General features: G+C 41.9%; 2 protein-coding genes across 6 annotated transcripts in view; one reads left to right on the top strand and one right to left on the bottom strand.

Annotated features, from left to right (window-relative positions):
• AGPAT5 (1-acylglycerol-3-phosphate O-acyltransferase 5) overlaps positions 1-19,471 on the bottom strand; it is a 63,100-nt gene that overhangs the window by 15,079 nt on the left and 28,550 nt on the right. For all 5 annotated transcript variants that reach the window (XM_033407788.2, XM_033407790.2, XM_033407789.2 and 2 more), the window contains one exon: positions 10,749-10,839. In XM_033407788.2, coding sequence (XP_033263679.1) covers positions 10,749-10,839 — 91 coding nt within the window. The remainder of the gene's footprint in view (positions 1-10,748; positions 10,840-19,471) is intronic.
• LOC105748581 (protein SEC13 homolog) lies at positions 13,325-15,425 on the top strand. Its single transcript, XM_033407786.1, is given in 4 exon segments — positions 13,325-13,351; positions 14,104-14,214; positions 14,326-14,890; positions 14,893-15,425. Coding segments are annotated over 4 exon segments (1,236 nt in total).

Raw genomic sequence — 19,471 nt, 5'->3', positions numbered from 1 at the left:
ACGAGGCTTCTGCCCTAGAAGACATGCACGAGGCTGGGCCATCAATAGGAAGAGATGGGCATGAGGAAGCGCGGCGGAGGGTGTGTGCGTGTCAGCGTGTGTGCGGATACCCATCGTGCAGAAAGAGCACAAGTGGCAGAGCACGAGGCAGCTAACAAGGAAAAGGTGAGTCAAGTTGGGGTGCTGAAGCTGAAGTTGGAGAGAACCCTCTACAAGTAGTTGAAAATATGGTCTATAAAATGGCAGAAGTGAACATTTGGGAATCATCTGACTAGACATGACAACTGAAGTAACGGCAGCGACTGAGAATACTAAAGGGAGAGATGACAAGGCGAGCATAAGTAATGACTTTGTATGTTACGTGCACATTAACAAATACGACAAGTGACCAAAGTGACGTGACGCTCCGTTGAGTCAGAGCTCACTGGGATTAGCTTCTGGAGGCTGGGTGGAGTAAATGTGAGCATGCACGGGGCCCACACTTCTCTAGCGCCAAAGAAAAGGACAGAGACAACAGCAAAGCCTAGGTGGGGTATATGTGCACACTCTCACACACACACACGATCCATCCATGTGAGAAACAGGCTGTGCTTGTGAACCGGGGGAACAGTGCGGAGGTAAGGCGAGCAAAAGGCAACTGCTGAAGCAGCCACATTAAGACTTTGAAACAGAGATAAATATGATTGTATGATACAATCTTGTCAGAGAAACATAACTTCTTCAAGGCAGAGAAACCCTGAGATGTGAGGGGGGAAATCTGAAAAACAGAACAGATAGTCAAAAAGAGAAAAGTAAAGAATCGCTAAACACAGCGTAATTGGCTCAGCTGAGATTTGATGGTGTGGATTGGTTGCAGACGGCAATCAGCATGGATTTTTATCACGTTCCCAGTTGCTGAGAAGGTAGAAAAAGCCGGGTTACTGACAGCTAAGGACTGTCAAAAGGCCAGGGGACGGGAAGTACAAGGTGGGGGGAGCAGAGTGCAGGGCCAGGAGACACAGGAGAGCTCCCGAAGGCCTTCAGAGTTACAGCAGGGCCAAGGAAAGACAGGTCAGAATTAAGCCAAAAAAGAAAAAGGTTCAGAGGAAGGAACAGCAAGGAGGAGGTAGAGGCAGAACCAGCTACATAATCTGCAGGACCCAGTGCAATTTCAAGACTATAAACGCAGAGCATTAAACCATCACTGGATCCTGTGCAAGAAAACGGACTTTCACTGAGAGCCTACGAACAGAACTAGTTATGCCCACACTGATTTCAGCCCGTGAGACCCATTTCACACTCCCGGCTGCCGGCACTGTAAGAGGACACATCTGTGGCAATCTGTCACAGCACCACGGGAAACAAATATGGCGTCTTAGCGCCCAGCAGAAAGAGAAGTGTGTCTTTTCCACCAAACCTGGGCCAATACTGGGCAGTAACTTTCTTTTTTAACGTTTGCCAGGTTGGCCTTCAAAAGCTGGTCTCACAATGCGCATTTAATTTGTATTACCTTGATTATTAGGGAGGAAGGACATTTGTTCACTGGTGTGGATCATTCATATCTCTTAAATTTCCTATTCATGTCCTTTTCCCCATTATTTCATTTGTCTTTTTCTTACTAATTAGCAAGATCTCTTTCTATACTAAGTTTATTAATATGCCATATATTACAAATATTATTAGCTTGCCATTTGCCACTTAAATTTGTTTATATGATGTTCCAGACATACTAATAACTTCTACTGAGTGAAGTCTACCAAAAAAAATCCTTTTGCTTTTATGTTTTGAAAGGACCCTTAAACCTATACAATAGGCAGTGTTATTCAAAGGATGAAAGCTGAATTCCACAAATCCTAAAGAGTTTTAAAACTACAAAGATCTTGATCAATAATATAACTTGCTCAATAACATGAAAATTCTAGGTATCCGTTTTGCCATTATAGGTGTGTCACTAAAATTTCTGTCTTCTACTAGAGTTCTAAAAGTTTATGTCTATCATCCTGCTGGCTGCTGTGGTAAAAACCACTTCTGAGCTCACTTTAATAGCTGCAGGGGGAAGATTAAGATACATAAGATGCCAATTTTCCTAGCAAAATATCTAAAACGCTTCTAAGGAAAATGAGTTCAAATGAAACACCTCACATAACTGAGAAAGATTTAAATTAGGAAAGCAGTACCTGAAGTTTACAGGACCCAGATGGAAAGCCCCTTCCCTATTCCCCATGTCTGTTCCCTACAATGGGTAAGTAACTGCTATTATTTTTTTCTTTTTCTTAATGAAACAAGAATAAAATGAAAGTTTACCAATAAATAATAGATCCACATGTTCTAGTTAAAACACCAGAATTTGACCCAACTAGCCCGTTGAGCACACAACTAATCTCGCTTGGACCAGTGGTTCTAAAACTTTGGGATGCCTCAGGGTCATCTGCAAGGCTGAGCCTCAGCCCCAGAGCTTCTGAGGCAGCGGGTCTGGGGTGGATCCTGAGAATCTGGATTTCACGCCAGTTTCTGGACAGTGCTGATATTGCTGGTTCCGGCACCAATCTGAGAACTGCTGACTGAGAGTTCAGACCAGGCTTGAGTGGATCAAGAATTCGCAAAAGGTCAGCTGAAAGGACTGTGAAAGGCAGGAGGAGTAAACAGCAATATTTATTCTGGTAAAATTTTTAAGTAGGGCTTCCCTGGTGGCGCAGTGGTTGAGAGTCCACCTGCCGATGCAGGGGACACGGGTTCGTGTCCCCGTCCAGGAAGATCCCACATGCCACGGAGCGGCTGGGCCCGTGAGCCATGGCCGCTGAGCCTGCGCGTCCGGAGCCTGTGCTCCACAACGGAGAGGCCACAACAGTGAGAGGCCCGTGTACCGCAAAAAAAAAAAAAAATTTTAAGTAAATGGTATGGAAATGACCTCAAAGAGGCAAACCAAAGCTCTCAAAATCCCTGAATGTTTGCGATGGTCAAAGCCCCACAGGAATGTTGTGACAGGTGACCTGGTCCCCCCCCCCCCCCCGCCCCGCCTAGTTCTTCCACATCTACAAGCACTGCTCCCTGCTGCCGCCGTTCCCCTGAGACTGCGACCTGAGCTGGTGCCAGCGGGAGCCACGCTACAGAAAAAGGAAGCAAGAGGCCAGAGGATCGAGAAGTGAAATAACTACGGCTGCGATTTAGACGGTGGAGGAGGATGGTGACTATATCACTACAAATATAATTTGAAAGCCTTCTCAACTCCCTTTGTTCACTCCTGTTCTTTTTCAAAAATGACCAGCATACAAGAACAAAACATTCTAGACTGGGAATATAAGGTTCGAGTGTGGTTTTCCAATATAATTCTTTTCTGTTTGTATATCCCGAACCATCTATGATCTCTGACTCAACAGTAATTGAGATCCATGAGATTTACTTTGTGGCCTTTCTAGGAACAAGAGTATTCTACAAATCGCTGCAAAGATTAACAGACGCGCAACGACACAAAACAGCAATAACGCTCAACAACGGGCCGAAAATGAACTTCCTCGGGATGTCAGAAGAGGAAGAGGTCACTGTGTGATAGGCTGTTGGATTTAAATTAAAATAATCTAATTGGTTACTTAACAAAATAAACAATTTAGAAACACAAAAAGATCATTTTTACCTGCCATATTATTTTCTTTATATTTATTTAATACTATTATACTGTATAGTACTCTTTTATACTATTTTATTTACATTTCTATAATACTGTTATACCATATAATTCTATTATATTTACATATTATGTTGAAGCTTTCCTTACTAAATGTTTTACCATAGTTTTCTGAAATGACAAGTTCTACGTTAGCATTTCTGAAAAAACAACTCTCTTTTCCCTAAATGTAGGGGATTGAGGGATTGCTCAATTCCCAAAATTGAGCAGCCTTCAATATATACCTTGCTTAGTAGTTTCTTGAAGACTCTACTGATATTTCAAACTTTCCAAAATCTTAATTTTTGTCCTGGAGAGGTTGGTTGTAGTTAAACAAAATCTTGACTAATTTATTTGGAAATACGAGTAAGTCTTTTTTAAAGGAATGACTAACATTTAGTTTCAAGTGAGAATGGAATTTAGAGATCATTAATCTGACAACCTTTGAAGTGGACAATATTAAGAATTCATGACGCTCTAACACAGACATACCTTAAACAACAACTCTAATAATAAATGAACATATTTTGTGGTTAATATTTTTTTGAAGCAACATATACTTCTAGGAAATAGTGTTATCCAGGCGCTTGAAATATTTAGGGTTTATAAGACAGACAAACAGACACACCCACACCCACCACTCCTCCCTCTTAAACCGGCCATCACCGTCAATGGTATATGGTATAATGACTTAAACATGTAAACAAGTATCAAATTTTAAAAATCTAAATTAAAAAGGTTCATTTTGGTTTGTTTTTCTATTTGTTTATCAAGTCAGATTCAAATGAAGGTGTACTTTAGGAGCAAAATTAATAATGTTTTGAAGCAAAACATATCACAGACTAACAAGTCCTACTAAGTTTCAATTTTCCTGAAGAAAAATTAGCTTAGCAGCTGGATAAACAAGTTCATTTGTTTTTATTTTCAAGCAATGTCATTTAGTTGTGACCTAAGAGGAAAGAAAACAGGAAACACTTTTTCTACCTATATTGTTCACAAATCAATTTCCTTTATGTGTGGTGGGAAATAATTACCTTTATAGTTACAAGAAAATATATTTCTAATAGATAGCAAGTTTTCCCAGTTACAGAATTTAAAGAAAGAATACTTAGCAGTTAAAAATTATATCCATGAGACAAATTATTCATTCTTTTTCCCCTTTTGGTAACTTTGAGAAAGATCTACAACTCATAGAAAAATGACAGACCAATAATGGTCAGTTACTGGTGACTAGGGTACCATTAGATTTAAAAAGCTACAGTATATATCATTATTATGCTATTTTAAGAATTACTTAAAAGTACTTGTTTTAGGGCTTCCCTGGTGGCACAGCGGTTGAGAGTCTGCCTGCCGATGCAGGGGACACGGGTTTATGCCCTGGTCCGGGAGGATCCCACATGCCGTGGAGCGGCTGGGCCCGTGAGCCATGGCCATGGCCGCTGAGCCTGCGCATCCGGAGCCTGTGCTCCGCAACGGGAGAGGCCACAACAGTGAGAGGCCCGCATACAGCAAAAAAAAAAAAAAAAAAAAAGTACTTGTTTTAGCATTACAAAATTAGTGTGCATTTTTAAAAATAAGTAACTTTTAGTAGCTATATATAAGCTATTAAATTTATAAGGTAATAATATTTATATAATGTATTTATATACATTGTTTTTAAAATGATAAATTAAGAAATATTAGTATTAAATGTAATTACATATAGAAAAATAATTTAAGGCCCTGTTATGGACTGAAGTGTCTGTCCCTGTCCCCACCCCACCCCTGCCCCACTAATTCATTTTGAAGCCCTAACCCCAAAGGGTCTTTAGGGAGGTAATTCAGGTTAAATGAGGTTATAAAGGTGGGGCTCTAGTCCAACAGGACTGATGTCCTTATAAAAAGAGGAAGAGATGCCTGAGACCTCGCTCTGTGAGCGAGCCCACAGAGGAAAGGTCATGTGAGGACACAGCAAGAAGGTGGCTGCCCACAAGCCAGGAAGAGAGGCCTCAAGAGAAACCAACCCTGCTGGTACCTTGATCTTGGACATCCAGCCTCCAGAACTGGGAGAAAATAAATGTCTGCTGTTTAAGCCACTCAGCCTGTGGTGGCTTGTTACGGCAGCCCGAGGAGACTAACACAGGCCCTAAAACCTGGACTGAAACGACAAATCTGCGTAAACGTAACACAGTAAATAAATCTATTTGCAAATAACCATTTGTCTTACCCAACTGAAAAAAGTACACCAATATTTAAATAGGAATACACACACACACACACACACACACACACACACACACGTAAATTGTACAAAAGAAATCATTAGTCCTTCAAAGCCAAAACACACAATAATTCTATGTTATTCTCCACACAGACAGTAATCTGGGATTATACTCATTCCATCATGCAAACTTATTATACCTCAACAACAACTAGTGATCTGACCCGTGACAAGATACAATAAAATGTCCCGGGCTAATTCTGACTTGCTTAATATATTTAATGAATTAGTCCATCACACATTATAAAAGGGTTGTAAGAGGCAAAGGTGTTGAAAACAGCGTACTAGTTTCTGGACATCTGGTTACTACTGTGAGGACCTCAACTGCCCCTGCGGAGCCGCGCTCAGGCCTTTTTGCCAGTAGCGGGAACCCCCCCAGGCTCTCACTCTGCCCTACGCCCCACACACTGACTGTGCTTTGAGACAGCAGAGAGCTCTCAGCGCTCCTGGGCTCGTGCCACCCTTTCCTACTGAAAGGCAGCCTCCCCACGACCAACGCCTCTTCCAGCGAGGCTCTTTACAGCCGCCCAGATGCTTCCTCTCCCAGGAAGCCTCACCGAACCCGCATCTGGAACTGAGTTAACCTCAAGTGCACTCTGCTCATCGGTGTCTCATCACAGTCTAGCGCGATGTCACTATTTACGCAAAACTCCTACTTGAGCACCACTGGGGTCGGCAGCCTCTAGCACGGCCCTCTTTGCAGTCACACCCCTGTACAGTCTCCCCTGGGGTGTGGGCTGGACCCAGTGAACTGTTTCTAACGAAGAGAATATGGCAAAAGCGACGGGGTGTCACTTCTGAGGTTAGGTTCTGAGAAGACCATGCTTGTCTCGCTCACCTCCCCTATGCTCCCACTGTCACTACCTCTCCCTCTTCCTGTCCCCGCCCCTCCCTGATCCATCGCTCTAGAGGAGCAAGCTGTCCTGTTGTGAGGAGCTCTGTGAAGAGGCTCAAGTGTCAAGAAACAGACTCTGCAGCCAACAGCCACAGAGGACCCGAGGCCTGTTGACAGCCGTGTGATGAGCGCGGGGGCAGCTCCTCCCCAGGGAAGCCAGGATGTGACCACGGCCCCGGCGGACACCTTGACTGCAGCCTCAGACCGACCCTGAGCGCGAAGCCACCAGCTAAACACATCTGACCCACAGAGACCGTGAGATAATAAATGTTTGTCATTTTAAGCCATTAAGGTACGGAATAATATGTTACACCTCAATAGATAACAAATACAATCATGTTTTTCTCTCCTATTAAATTATAAACTCCTAGAAGACATTATGGCTAGTTGTACCACCTTAGCAGAATGTGTTACATGTTAGAAATCAAAAATGAAATCAGGGCTTCCCTGGTGGCGCAGTGGTTGAGAGTCCGCCTGCCGATGCAGGGGACACGGGTTCGTGCCCCGGTCCGGGAAGATCCCACGTGCCACGGAGCGGCTGGGCCTGTAAGCCATGGCCGCTGGGCCTGCGCGTCCGGAGCCTGTGCTCCGCAACGGGAGAGGCCACAACAGTGAGAGGCCCGCGTACCGTAAAAAAAAAAAAAAAAAATGAAATCAGCACAGTCTGTGAGGACTTAAAGCACTCTAGGTCAACTTCTCCAGAGTTCAGTTCTCTGTTCAACTCATTGAAAACACGTGTTCCAAGATGTAGTTGATTATTTAATGACAACAAAATGCATCAGATTTTACAAGACACATGAAAAGTAACAGGAAAAAAATCCCCAAATATTAAGTTTATTGTTTCCCTTTCATCTCATCTAACATAAAATTGTAATTCCTAAACAGAATTAAAGTGGATATAAGAGGTGACACACAAGTGTAACTGAAAATTTATATAGTTTATAGCCTTCATAACTCAAGTTTTTATGAAGAGTCTCAAACTAATTCATCTATAAACTATTTTAAGCTTCAAAGAGTAAAATATATATTTTGTTAAAGTCAGGGCTCAGCAACCTAGAATCATTACAGAAGGAATAATTCAGGAGAGCCGCAATTTTCTGAAACCATAAAAATTTACTTCATGAAAACCCCAAATTTTGTGTAACCATTTTAGATCATTGTTTTCTTATACAAATCTAGAAAACAGTTCCTTAAACAAAATAAGACATTTTCACAACAGTACTTTTCTGAGACTAATACACAAACGTGAACTATAACTCCCTAAGGAAAGGATATAAAATGCAACATTTTCTAAACCCGTTTGGACATGAAACCCTTTTTTTCCCCAAAATATCTTGTGGGCTCAGTTATAGAACATGCTTTTAGAAAAATGGAATTAAGACTGTGATTTCTTAAATAAAACATAATGAACTAATTACAAAGAATACTGTTCAATGACTTCCATTCAACTCTGCAGTGACGTCCAGACCACGAAGCCTAAAATTCGCCGCCTTCCGTGACTGATACTCACGCCAGCCTGATGCACTGAACTCACACAGCTCTCCTTCACTCATCTTTTGCTTGAAGACATCAAACTCTTTGCTCTTAACTCCATGTCTTTGCTATTGTTATTTCTTATATCTAGAATTCCCTCCCTTCCCCATACGTGTCGGCCCTAATTCTACATTTCCGACGTCACCTCCTCTTGGCAGTCGTCCAGACACCCTGTGTGTCACTAGTTCTCTTTTCCTTCAACTCCCACGGATTGTTATCTGTACTTCTCACATCTCATCTCTTTGTACATCATATACGTGTGTTCTTATCTATCCTCGATTGGATAATGACTCATATCTGCTTTGTAATAAATATTTCTTAAAGGAATGTGGTTACAAGACATAGCCTTGCTTGCCTTTTACATAATAGCTCCAAATGGTAATGACTGGAGTTCTTACATCCAATTTTATTAGCCCTTCTGTTTTATCCCTCAGGATCGGCTATCAATTGTTGCCATTATTAATAGATTTACCTGTGGTGGTACCTCTCCTCCATTTTCTAAGTTAGCAGTAATGACTTAGTAAATATATATTACATACCAGGCTTTCTATAAACATTATGTCACTGAATCTCACAAAAGCCCTATGAAGGAGATATTATGATTCCTGATTTACAAATAAGGAAATAGACCAAAAAAAATAAAGTAACCTGCCTAAGGTTATATGAATTAATATGTGCTTGGGAATGCAGCCCAAAACTAGTGGTAATGTTCATCTAAGACTAAATACTAGTTCAAGAGGGATACGTGTATATTCTGTAAAGAAAAGCGGAAGGAACCTTGAAGAGAGAGGCCCAGCTGACAGAGCGTGTGAGTGGAAAGGTAAATACTGTATCTGACACACCAAGTTTGGGACATGCCTTTGAGTCAATCAGGTGAAGCTCTCCGCTGGGCCACTGTGAATACAGGTCTTGAGTCAGGCAGAGAGGTGCGGATGGGAGAAAGCTTTTTGTGAGTCATCTGCAGTGAAATAAATGGTGGCGACAGCTCTGGACTTTAGATGAAGGCCACCATGAAAAACACAGAAAGTGAAATAAATGAAAAAGACCAAAGTCAGACACCAGAAATAACATGAAACAGGAAAGAATGAAGCAGAAGAGGAGGCTAGAAAGGAGACTAAGCGGGAAGCACCAGAGGGTAGGAGGAAAATGGAGACTAGCCAGATGGAAGTCTAGGGGGAGAATTCCGTCTCAGATCATGATGAGTTGACTCAAACCAGCTAGAATTAAACATGCATTTCCTCTGATGCACCAGCCACATTTCGAATGATCACTACCACATGGGTCAGAGCAGACACAGAACAGTACCACCCTTGCAGCAGGCTCTCATAACCTCAGAGGCCCTGGCAGAGCGTTGCAACAAGGCATCTGTTCAGGTAGCGCTGCTGATCAAAGGAGGCAGACCACATGCTAATCCACGGTCAATCTTTAGAGACAACTTTGAGAACACAGCCAATTTGGTTAAATTGTATAGCTTATTGGTGTATCAGTTATCCAATTTTCTAAAATATGATGTTAAGAACATTCTCATTATTGGGGACATTAATAGCTTTTAAGACTGTGAACTAACTGTGTGTAATATTCTCCAGTAGGAACTTCACATATCTTCTACTTTAATTCTTACACAGACTGAGGCATACCCCTTGGTATCCACAGGGGATTGCTTCTAAGACTAGCCCCAATCCCAACTCCACCACTTGGATACCAAAATCCACAGATGCTCAAGCCCCTTCTATAAAACGGCCTAGTATTTGCACATATCCTCCTGTATGCTTTAAATCAGCTCTGGATTTCTTCTAATAACCGATACAACACAAATGCTACGTAAATAGTTGTAAGTGCAACGTAAATGCTTTGTAAATAGTTGCCAGCATGGCAATTTCAAGTTTTGCTTTTTGGAACTTCCTGAAAAAAATGTATTTCAGATATTTTCCATCTGTGGTTGATTGAATCCATGGATGCAGAATCCACAGATCTTTTTTAAGAGACGAGCAAACTCATGCTCAGTCACATCAGGCAGCTTGCAGCCACACTGCTAATAAATGTCAGAATCTGGATTCCAATCTAGGTCTGTCAACCTACAAAATAGAAACTCTGTCCATCACACAGAACCCAGACTGCAGAAAAAGGTTCCATCTAAATAATCACGTGCCCAGATAGATTTTGCCTAAATCCACGGCACCAAAATACGTACTGTAGGAAGCACTTGAATTTAATCTCTCAGACATATGGAATAACATACATATGAATTAATGAGAAGAAACTTCATTTCCTAAGAAATAATACAGACATTCATTCAAGGAATAAAAACATTCATTCATTTCATCTGTCGTAAAACATAAATATCTTCTCTAGGAACAAAAATTTAAAATGTCATTATCTTTAAAATTTTTATTTTCAAATACAGGTAATGTTTTACTTACCTTCTTGAGCAGCAAACGTCTGACTAGCTGAAATGACCTTTGTTAGTTCTGGATTATACCTTGTTCCCTCTGGAAAAATCACAAGATACATCTGTGAAGCCATAAAGAAAATTTGGTTTGTTTTATGTGAGTGTTTTTATTGTTGCTGTTAACTTATCAATGCTAACCCTATTAATTCTAAGAGTATTTCCCATGGTGGGGAAAAAAAAAGTATATTCAATTACCTATGACCTTCATTTCAAGCAGAACAACCAAAATGCACAAATTCAATTAAGTCTTAATATTAACATAGACTATATGTGAAATACAGTCCTACATTCATTTGTAGGTCAGTCATTAAGAATCCAACATTTCTAATTACATGCAAATATTCACTAATTTAAAAACTGGCCATAAATGACTCATACAAAGCCTCAATTCATCAACGAAAGAGGTTTTCTTCCCCCTAAGATTCTGCAAAATGACTTTTGAAAAGGTGTACATTTTAGGGCTTCCCTGGTGGCGCAGTGGTTAAGAATCCGCCTGCCAATGCATGGGACATGGGTTCAAGCCCTGGTCCAGGAAGATCCCACATGCTGCGGAGCAACTAAGCCCGTGCGCCACAACTACTGAGCCTGCGCTCTAGAGCCCACGAGCAACAACTACTGAGCCCATGCGCCACAACTACTGAAGCCCATGCGCCTAGAGCCCGTGCTCTGCAACAAGAGAAGCCACCGCGATGAGAAGCTTGCACACCGCAACGAAGAGTAGCCCCTGCTCGCCGCAACTAGAGAAAAGCCCACACGTGGCAACGAAGACCCAGAGCAGCCAAAATAAATAAATAAAATGAATAAATAAATAAAAAGAAAACGTGTAAATTTTAGACATCAGGGTCCCTAAGTACATCTCATTTGAGGGATGAGATATATAGTTATATACATAACTATATAAATTTCCACAATATAAAAGGTAATAGATGTTCATATTTCAAAAGATTCACACAGTATTCTTATTTTATAAGACTCCCTTAATGCATTTAAATGACTCAATTTACAAGTGGCCTCATAAATTAAAACAATGCAATTATAAATGAGTTATAAATCAAGCTGGATGTTTACTAAGTAATCAATTAGTCTAAACTTAAGGAGCTCATGAGAGAAAAGTATGCTCATTTTATCCATCCTTACCAGATCCCAGGTAAGACCATCTACCTAGATGTCCAGCACAGAAATATTCTTTTATCTGAATGATCTATGATTTTCACAAAGATATAAATGAACCTATGTGAAAATCTGAATTTTTTCATTAGATAAACATATGATCATTCTCTTCCAAAGTTTAACCTGAAAAGCTGGTATAATGGTGGCTCTGCAATTTTGTGTTTTCAACTTCCATGCAAATGCAGAAGCTTTTTATCCATCTGCATATATAATTTTTAGAAGCTACTATCTTTGCCTAACTTAGAAATTAATAGGTTGTGTTTGGTTATCTTCTCAGAGTGGTCAAAAAATGTAGAAAACTGGGTAAAAAAATTTTTTTAATTAAGAATTCCTTATGATGTTCCAGGAGCCAGAAGAAAAATACTAAAATTAGTTCCCAAAACCACAAATTCATTCTCATGAGAAAACATTTTAAATTAGTGAAGTTTGTATTCAAAGCCATGAAAGCAATTAGTGAAGGTTATTAGCTTTTCACTCAATCATTTATAAATAAAACAATTCATGATTGGAATGGTTAATAACTCATGTGGTATTATTTTCTGTCTCTCAGATGTTTTACTTAAAAAACACTGACGGGGGCTTCCCTGGTGGCGCAGTGGTTGAGAGTCCGCCTGCTGATGCAGGGGACACGGGTTCGTGCCCCGGTCCGGGAAGATCCCACATGCCGTGGAGCGGCTGGGCCCGTGAGCCATGGCCGCTGAGCCTGCGCGTCTGGAGCCTGTGCTCCGCAGCAGGACAGGCCACAGCAGTGAGAGGCCCGCGTACCGCAAAAAAAAAACACAACAAAACACTGACGGTTAGCAAGAAAGTAAGAAAGAACTATTCATGCAGGGTTCATTCAAGAAATATTTCTTGTACACCTATTATGTGCCAGGTGCTATATACAGAGTAACAAAACAATATGGTCTTTGGAGACAAGTGAGAAAAAAGTACACTAAACAAATACAAATATATAATTACACACTATGTGACTACGAAGAAAAAGAACAAGGTGATATGAAAGAAAATGACACGAGGGAAACTAGAATGGATGATGGGTCTAAGGCCTAAAGAATGATAAAAGAACAGGTGCTTTCCCCAGCAGACAAGGAACAAGGCAAGGACGCCCACCCTCACCAGTTCTATTCAAGGCTGCTCAGCAGCGGTAAAAAGAAACAAGCTATTGATACATACAATGACTGGAGGAATCTCAAAATGATTATGCTAAGTGGAAGAAGCCAAACTCACTCCCAAACAAAGAGTACAAACTGTATGATTCCATTTATATAAAATTCTAAAAAGTACAAACTAATCCATAGTGACAGAAAGCAGCTCAGTGACTGCCTTGAGACGGAACAGGCACAAAGAGGCACAAGGACACCTTTGGGGCTTGTGGATATGGGCAGTATCTCGACTGTGGCAATGGTTTGTATACAGACACCAAAACTCATCAAATTCTGCACAGTAACCGTCTGCAGCCTACTGCACGTCAATCACACCTCACCAACAGTACTTCAGTAAAAGAGAGCGAGGGAGCCACCAGACAGAAGACGCACTGTGTGCAGACTCTCAGGTGGGGAAGAGCTGGGGCGCTGCAGGACTAAGAAAAAGCCAATGTAACTCAATGTGGAAGTGGAAGAATGGCATGAAGCAAAATTAGACCACACAAGTTGTACAGATTTTCTAGGCGCAGGATGGGAAGAGGAGCAAGCAGGGAGCGACTGCTAAGAGGCACAGGCTCCTTGGGGTGATGAAGATGTTCTGGAATTACATAGTGGTGACGGCTGCACAACTTGGCCAATACGTGGAAAACCACTGAATGACATGCTTTAGGATGGTGAATTTCACAGTATGTGAATTACATCTCAATAAACAAATAAACAGGCCAAAGCCCATTACTATCTTTCACAAGTCAGCGAATGGGTTCCAAACTTTAAAAGAAACTAATCATTACACAGAATAAAAGTTACATTAAAAAAGTAAAATATGACAGTCACACAATGAATTATTATTAAATTATTAAGGTCACTGGCTAAACAATAAATAAAGCTATTTTATGGCCATTACGCCACAGAGTAGGTGGTCTTCTATGGGAAATTGTATTTACAAAGACTGTCACTAGAGAAAGCACAGAGCAGTATGAATAACTGACTTCAATCCCGACTCTCCCCTCACAGGCCCTGCGGCCCTGGATGGCCTCCTCCTCTCTGCACCTAAGTTTCCTCATCTATAAAATGAAGCAACAGTGGCACCTACGCCTCACTGGGATGTTACAACGACAGAAGGTGGTAAGTCGACGCGCCGCCGGGACCTGCCATGTCCAAGGCCTGGAGCTGCCGTGACCGTGGCGTCAGTCATTACCACTGCGGACACGCCCCATGAGGGCGTGATTTCCGCAGGCTTCCGGAGCAGCCCTCCCTCTGCAGCGAGATGCCCAGGCGGACCACCGCGGCACCCGCCGGGCAACCTGCTCATCTGACGACAGGCCCGTCAAGACCTTCGACGTGCTCAGCGGAGGAAAGATCCTCGTCGCCGACCTCAGGCGTCATGAGGGTCCTGTGTGGCGAGTGGCCTGGGCCCACCCCATGCATGGCAATGTCCTGGCATCCTGCTCCTACGACCGGAAAGAGGAAAATGGCACCTGGGAGAAGACGCATGAGCTCACGGGACACGACTCCTCAGTAAACTCTGTGTGCTGGGCCCCCCATGACTACGGCCCGATCCTAGCCTGTGGGAGCTCGGATGGGGCCATTTCTCTGCTGACTTACACCAGGTTGGGCCGGTGGGAAGTGAAGAAGACCAACAGTGCTCACACTATTGGCTGCAATGCCGTCTGCTGGGCCCCTGCTGTCAGACCTGGAAGCCTCACAGACCAGCCATCTGGGCAGAAGCCCAACTACATCAAGAAGTTTGCATTAGCTGGCTGTGACAACCTCATCAAACCGTGGACGGAGGAGGAGGGTGGCAGTGGAAGGAAGGGCAGAAGTTGGAAGCGCACACTGACTGGGTTTGAGATGTGGCCTGGGCCCCCTCCATCGGCCTGCCCACCAGCACCATTGCCAGCTGCTCCCAGGATGGTCCAGTGTTCATCTGGGCCTGTGATGGTGCCTCGGGCAGTGCGTGGTCCCCCAAACTGCTGCACAAGTTCAGTGATGTTGTATGGCACGGGAGCCAGCCCATCACAGCCAACATCCTGGCCGCCTCAAGGGGAGACAACAGGGTGACCCTGTGGAAGGAGTCGGTCGACGGGCAGTGGGTGTGCATCAGTGATGTCAACAAGGGCCAGGGCGCTGTGTCCACTTCAGTCACAGAGGGTCAGCAGGATGAGCAGTGGCCAGACAGGCAGGGCCTGGTCTCCACCTGCTGCCTCCAGGGCTGCCCCGTCCTGGGCCGACTGACCACACAGCTGGGAGGAAGAACGCCCCGCTCCCACAAGGTCTCTTGCCCGGGAGTCATAACAAATGCAACCAGATTTATCATCTGCCTTAACATGGTTTGACATGGTTTGTAATTTACTGTCCAGCTGAACACACACTTGCTCTGAGGGAAAAACGACAATTAACCTTCAGCTCTATTATTTTAAGATATTTTTGGTCATTTTTATGTACCTTTCAGGTTCAGGCATCATTTGGGGGGTGACTGTTTCCAGAGTAATTAAACTCATATCGCTTCTTAAGAAAAAAAAAAAAAAAGGTGGTAAGTCATATAGTCTACTCAGTACGGTGCCTGGTGCAAAATAACGTTGCAATTTGCTGTTACAGTGAAAACAGATCTGCTTTAGAAATCTGCGATGGTGCATCTGGTGGGAAGAAGAACAACGTGACACGAGTAGCTAATCACCCTGACCGAGGGGACCTGCCTTCCCTGCCACCAGCTTGGTGTGTTGCCTTCTCAATAACTCCCTCCAAAGGCCATGAGACAAAGCAGTTCTGCTTCTCTCAGGAATGAGAGCCCAGGACAACAGAGGTGTTCTCATCTGATAACTTCCTTGCTACGGCTTTCAAATTGCTGACCAAAAGGCTGCTCCCTTCTTTAGTTCCCCTGGAAATAGAGAAGGTGACAGCAGAGGAAGTGGAGGGACTAAAAGTAGAGCACTAGGGCAAGAGAAGAATGGCCACAGGGACTGACATTTCTGGACCTGCTTCTCAATTAAGGAAAATATAAGTGAAATCCCTGCTCAAGGACAGGGAAGCAATGAGGACAGGAAAAAACTGACAAACTGTCACAAACCAATCAAATTATGCAAAAGATTTTTGCTACTGTTCATATAACTCTTTTATTCTGCTAAATTTTCATTTGGAAGGAACCAGAGTCTGTTTTTCTTTAGTGATGACCTTCCACATAAGAAAAATCTATATTCAAGATGTGACATACCACTTTAAACACACGCACTTTGGCCCCTACCGGAAAATTAGCAGGCTATATTTCACATTAACAGTCTACTCGAAAAGAAAAGAGCTATTTAAGAGTTTAAAATATATTCAAATTGTAACCAACTATTGAACTGATGATTTTCTACTAAAAACAGCCTTTTCTCCATGCTTAGGAAAAGTTAATTTACTTTTTAAGTGAACCTCAGTTTCTCACTCCCAAATGAAGACTCAGGGTTGCTGTGAGGATTAAAGGAAATATGTGAGAATATCAAGCCCTGTGTGGCAGCTCTTCAAACATATTGTTTCCTCTCCCGCTGGTTTTTAAAAATTCTACTAGTTTACTGAAGAGTTCCAAAGCAGGCGCATTTATACAGAAATAATATCTCAGAACGTAATAAGTTTTGATTAGCTAGACATCTTTTAATTACTTGCTTTCTCTTTAAATAAAAAGCTATTTCATACTGAGATGCACAGAATATAAATAAGATGGTTCCTCTCTGCCTTCTGTCTCCCAAATTAAACCAATCTAGCACAGTATAACTTCTTTACAAAGTTTTCTACATTTATAATCAGAAACATTCAACCCATTAAAAATTCCATTGCACATTTACAGAGGAAAGAATACAAAAATGTGGAAGATACAAAGTATCTCTTTCCTCAAAGAGTATATTATTTAATTATGCAAGTGCCCTATGTATGATCAGAAAAGTGATAAAATCACACAGATGCACACGGGCGTGGCAGGCAGAATAACGGCCCCTCCCCCAAACGTCCACCTCCTAATGCTCGGAACCTGTGAATAGGGCAGGTTACAGCAAAGGGGGATTTAAGACTACCAGCCACTGGACCTCAGGGTAAGGGCTGATCGTAGAATGCCAGGTGGGGGAGTGGGGGCAATGCGATCACGTGATCACAAGGACAGGAAAGAGGGAGGCAGAAGAGTCAGAACCACAGACACGGCCAGCACGAAGGAGACAGACCGGCCACTGCTGGCCTTGCAGACAGAAAGAAGTCGTGAGCTAGGAGGGCAGTAAACCTCCAGAAACTGGAAAAGGCAAGAGAATGGATTCTCCCTCGGAATCTCCCTAAGGACCTCAGTGCACTGCCACCTTGACTTTAGTCCAGTGAGACCCATTTTGAACTGCTGGCCTCCAGAATGATTTAGATAATAAATTAGTATTATTTTGTTTTCTGGCTTTATTGAGGTATAATTGACAAATAAAAACTGTATATATTTAAGGTGTACAATGCGATGCCTTACTATACGTGTACAGCACATAGTTACCGTATTCTTTTTATGGTAGAACACTTAAAATCTACTCTTTCAGCAAATTTCAAGTACGCAATATGTTAGTATTAAGTATAGTCACCATACTGTACACTACATCTCCAGAATTTATTCATCTTGTAACTGAATCTCCCCATTTCCCCCAACTCCCAGCCCTGGGAACTACCACTCTACCCTCTGGTTCTATGAATTCAGCCTTTTTAGATTCCACATATAAGTGAGACCATGCAGTGTTTGTCTTTCTGTGTCAAGCGTATTTCACTTAGCATAATGCCCTTGAGGTTCATCCATGTTGTTGCAAAGAACAGGATTTCCTTCTTTTTTAAGGCTGAAAAAATTCCATTTTGTGTGTGTGTGTCTGTGTACACCACATTTTCTTTATCTATTCATCTGTCAACGCACACTTAGGTTGTTTCCATATCTTGGCTGCTGTGAATGAACATGGGAATGCAGATGTCTCCTCAAGATAGTAATTTTATTTTTTTGGATATATACCCAGGAGTGGGATTGCTCGATCATACGGTAGTTCTTCTTTTAATCTTTTGAGGTACCTCCATTCTGTTTTCCATAATGGCTGTACCACTATGGAATTCTTATATTCCCACCAACATTGGCTAACTTTTCTATATCTTTACAAACACTTCCATCTTCTGACTTTGTGATAACAGCCATCCTAACAGGTGTGAGGTGATAACTCACTGTGGTTGTGACTGGCATTTTCCTGATGATAAGCGATGCTGAGCACCTTTCATGCACCTGTTGGCTATTTGTATGTCTTCTTTGGAGAAATGTCTTTTCAAGTCCCTTGCCCATTTTCAATTGAGTTATTTGTTTTTTTGCTAGTGAGTTGCATGAGTTCCTCAAATATTTTGGAAATTAACACCTTATTGGATAGGATATGTGGTTTGCAAGTATTCTCTCCCATTCTGTAGGCTGCTTTTTCATTTTGTTGATTATTTCCTTTGCTGTGCAGAAACTTTTTAGTTTGATGTAGTCCCATTTGTTTATCTTTGTTTTTGTTATCTGTGCTTTTGCTGTTATATCCAATATTTGTGTTATTTTAAGCTGGTAAGTTTGTGGTACTTTGTTACAGCAGCAATAGGAAAATACAATAAGCATAATTTTCAAACATGTTATTTAATCTTATCTACCAAATTAAGTAAATATTAACAAATTTACCATATAAGGAAACTAAAGCTTAGAGAAGTTAAGTGATGTACAAAGTAACAAAGTTTAAATGGCAGATCTGGAATTTAAACTCAAATCTGATATCAAAGCCAATACTCTTATGCACTAGGTTGCCTCACATTTGAAAAGGAACTTGAGTTAAACTTGGGAAGAAACAAAGCACAAGATTCCATATTTGTGCTGTAAACTGCATGGCTCCAATGCTGACTAAGTGACTTCTATAGATGAAGTAGTTATTTTTGTCATAAATGTTTCGTTTGCACCCCCAACTGATAAGTACCTTATAAAAATATTGTCTCAGCAATATTTATTGAGAAGATGTATTTCTTAGTAATTGATAATTCAGACATATTTTTGGAAACAAAATTCTGCAGTCTCTCAAATAATACTAGTAGTGAATAATAAGAGCTGATTTAATGATTAACCATAGATTTCTTTGAGGAAAATTAAGCCATATGGAAGTTGACTTGATAAATATATTCCACCCTGTCAATTATGTGATTAACTTTCAGAAACAGAAGAGCATAATGAAGAGTCTGAGATTATGTATGTTTCATAGCCTTTAATATTAAAAAATGAAGGGCTTCCCTGGTGGTGCAGTGGTTGAGAGTCCGCCTGCCGATGCAGGGGACACGGGTTCGTGCCCCGGTCCGGGAAGATCCCACATACCGCGGAGCGGCTGGGCCTGTGAGCCAT

Source organism: Orcinus orca, chromosome 21, assembly GCF_937001465.1.
Source record: "Orcinus orca chromosome 21, mOrcOrc1.1, whole genome shotgun sequence".
In the NCBI taxonomy this organism is placed as follows: Eukaryota; Metazoa; Chordata; class Mammalia; order Artiodactyla; family Delphinidae; genus Orcinus; species Orcinus orca.
This window is presented reverse-complemented; position numbering and strand designations above follow the sequence as displayed.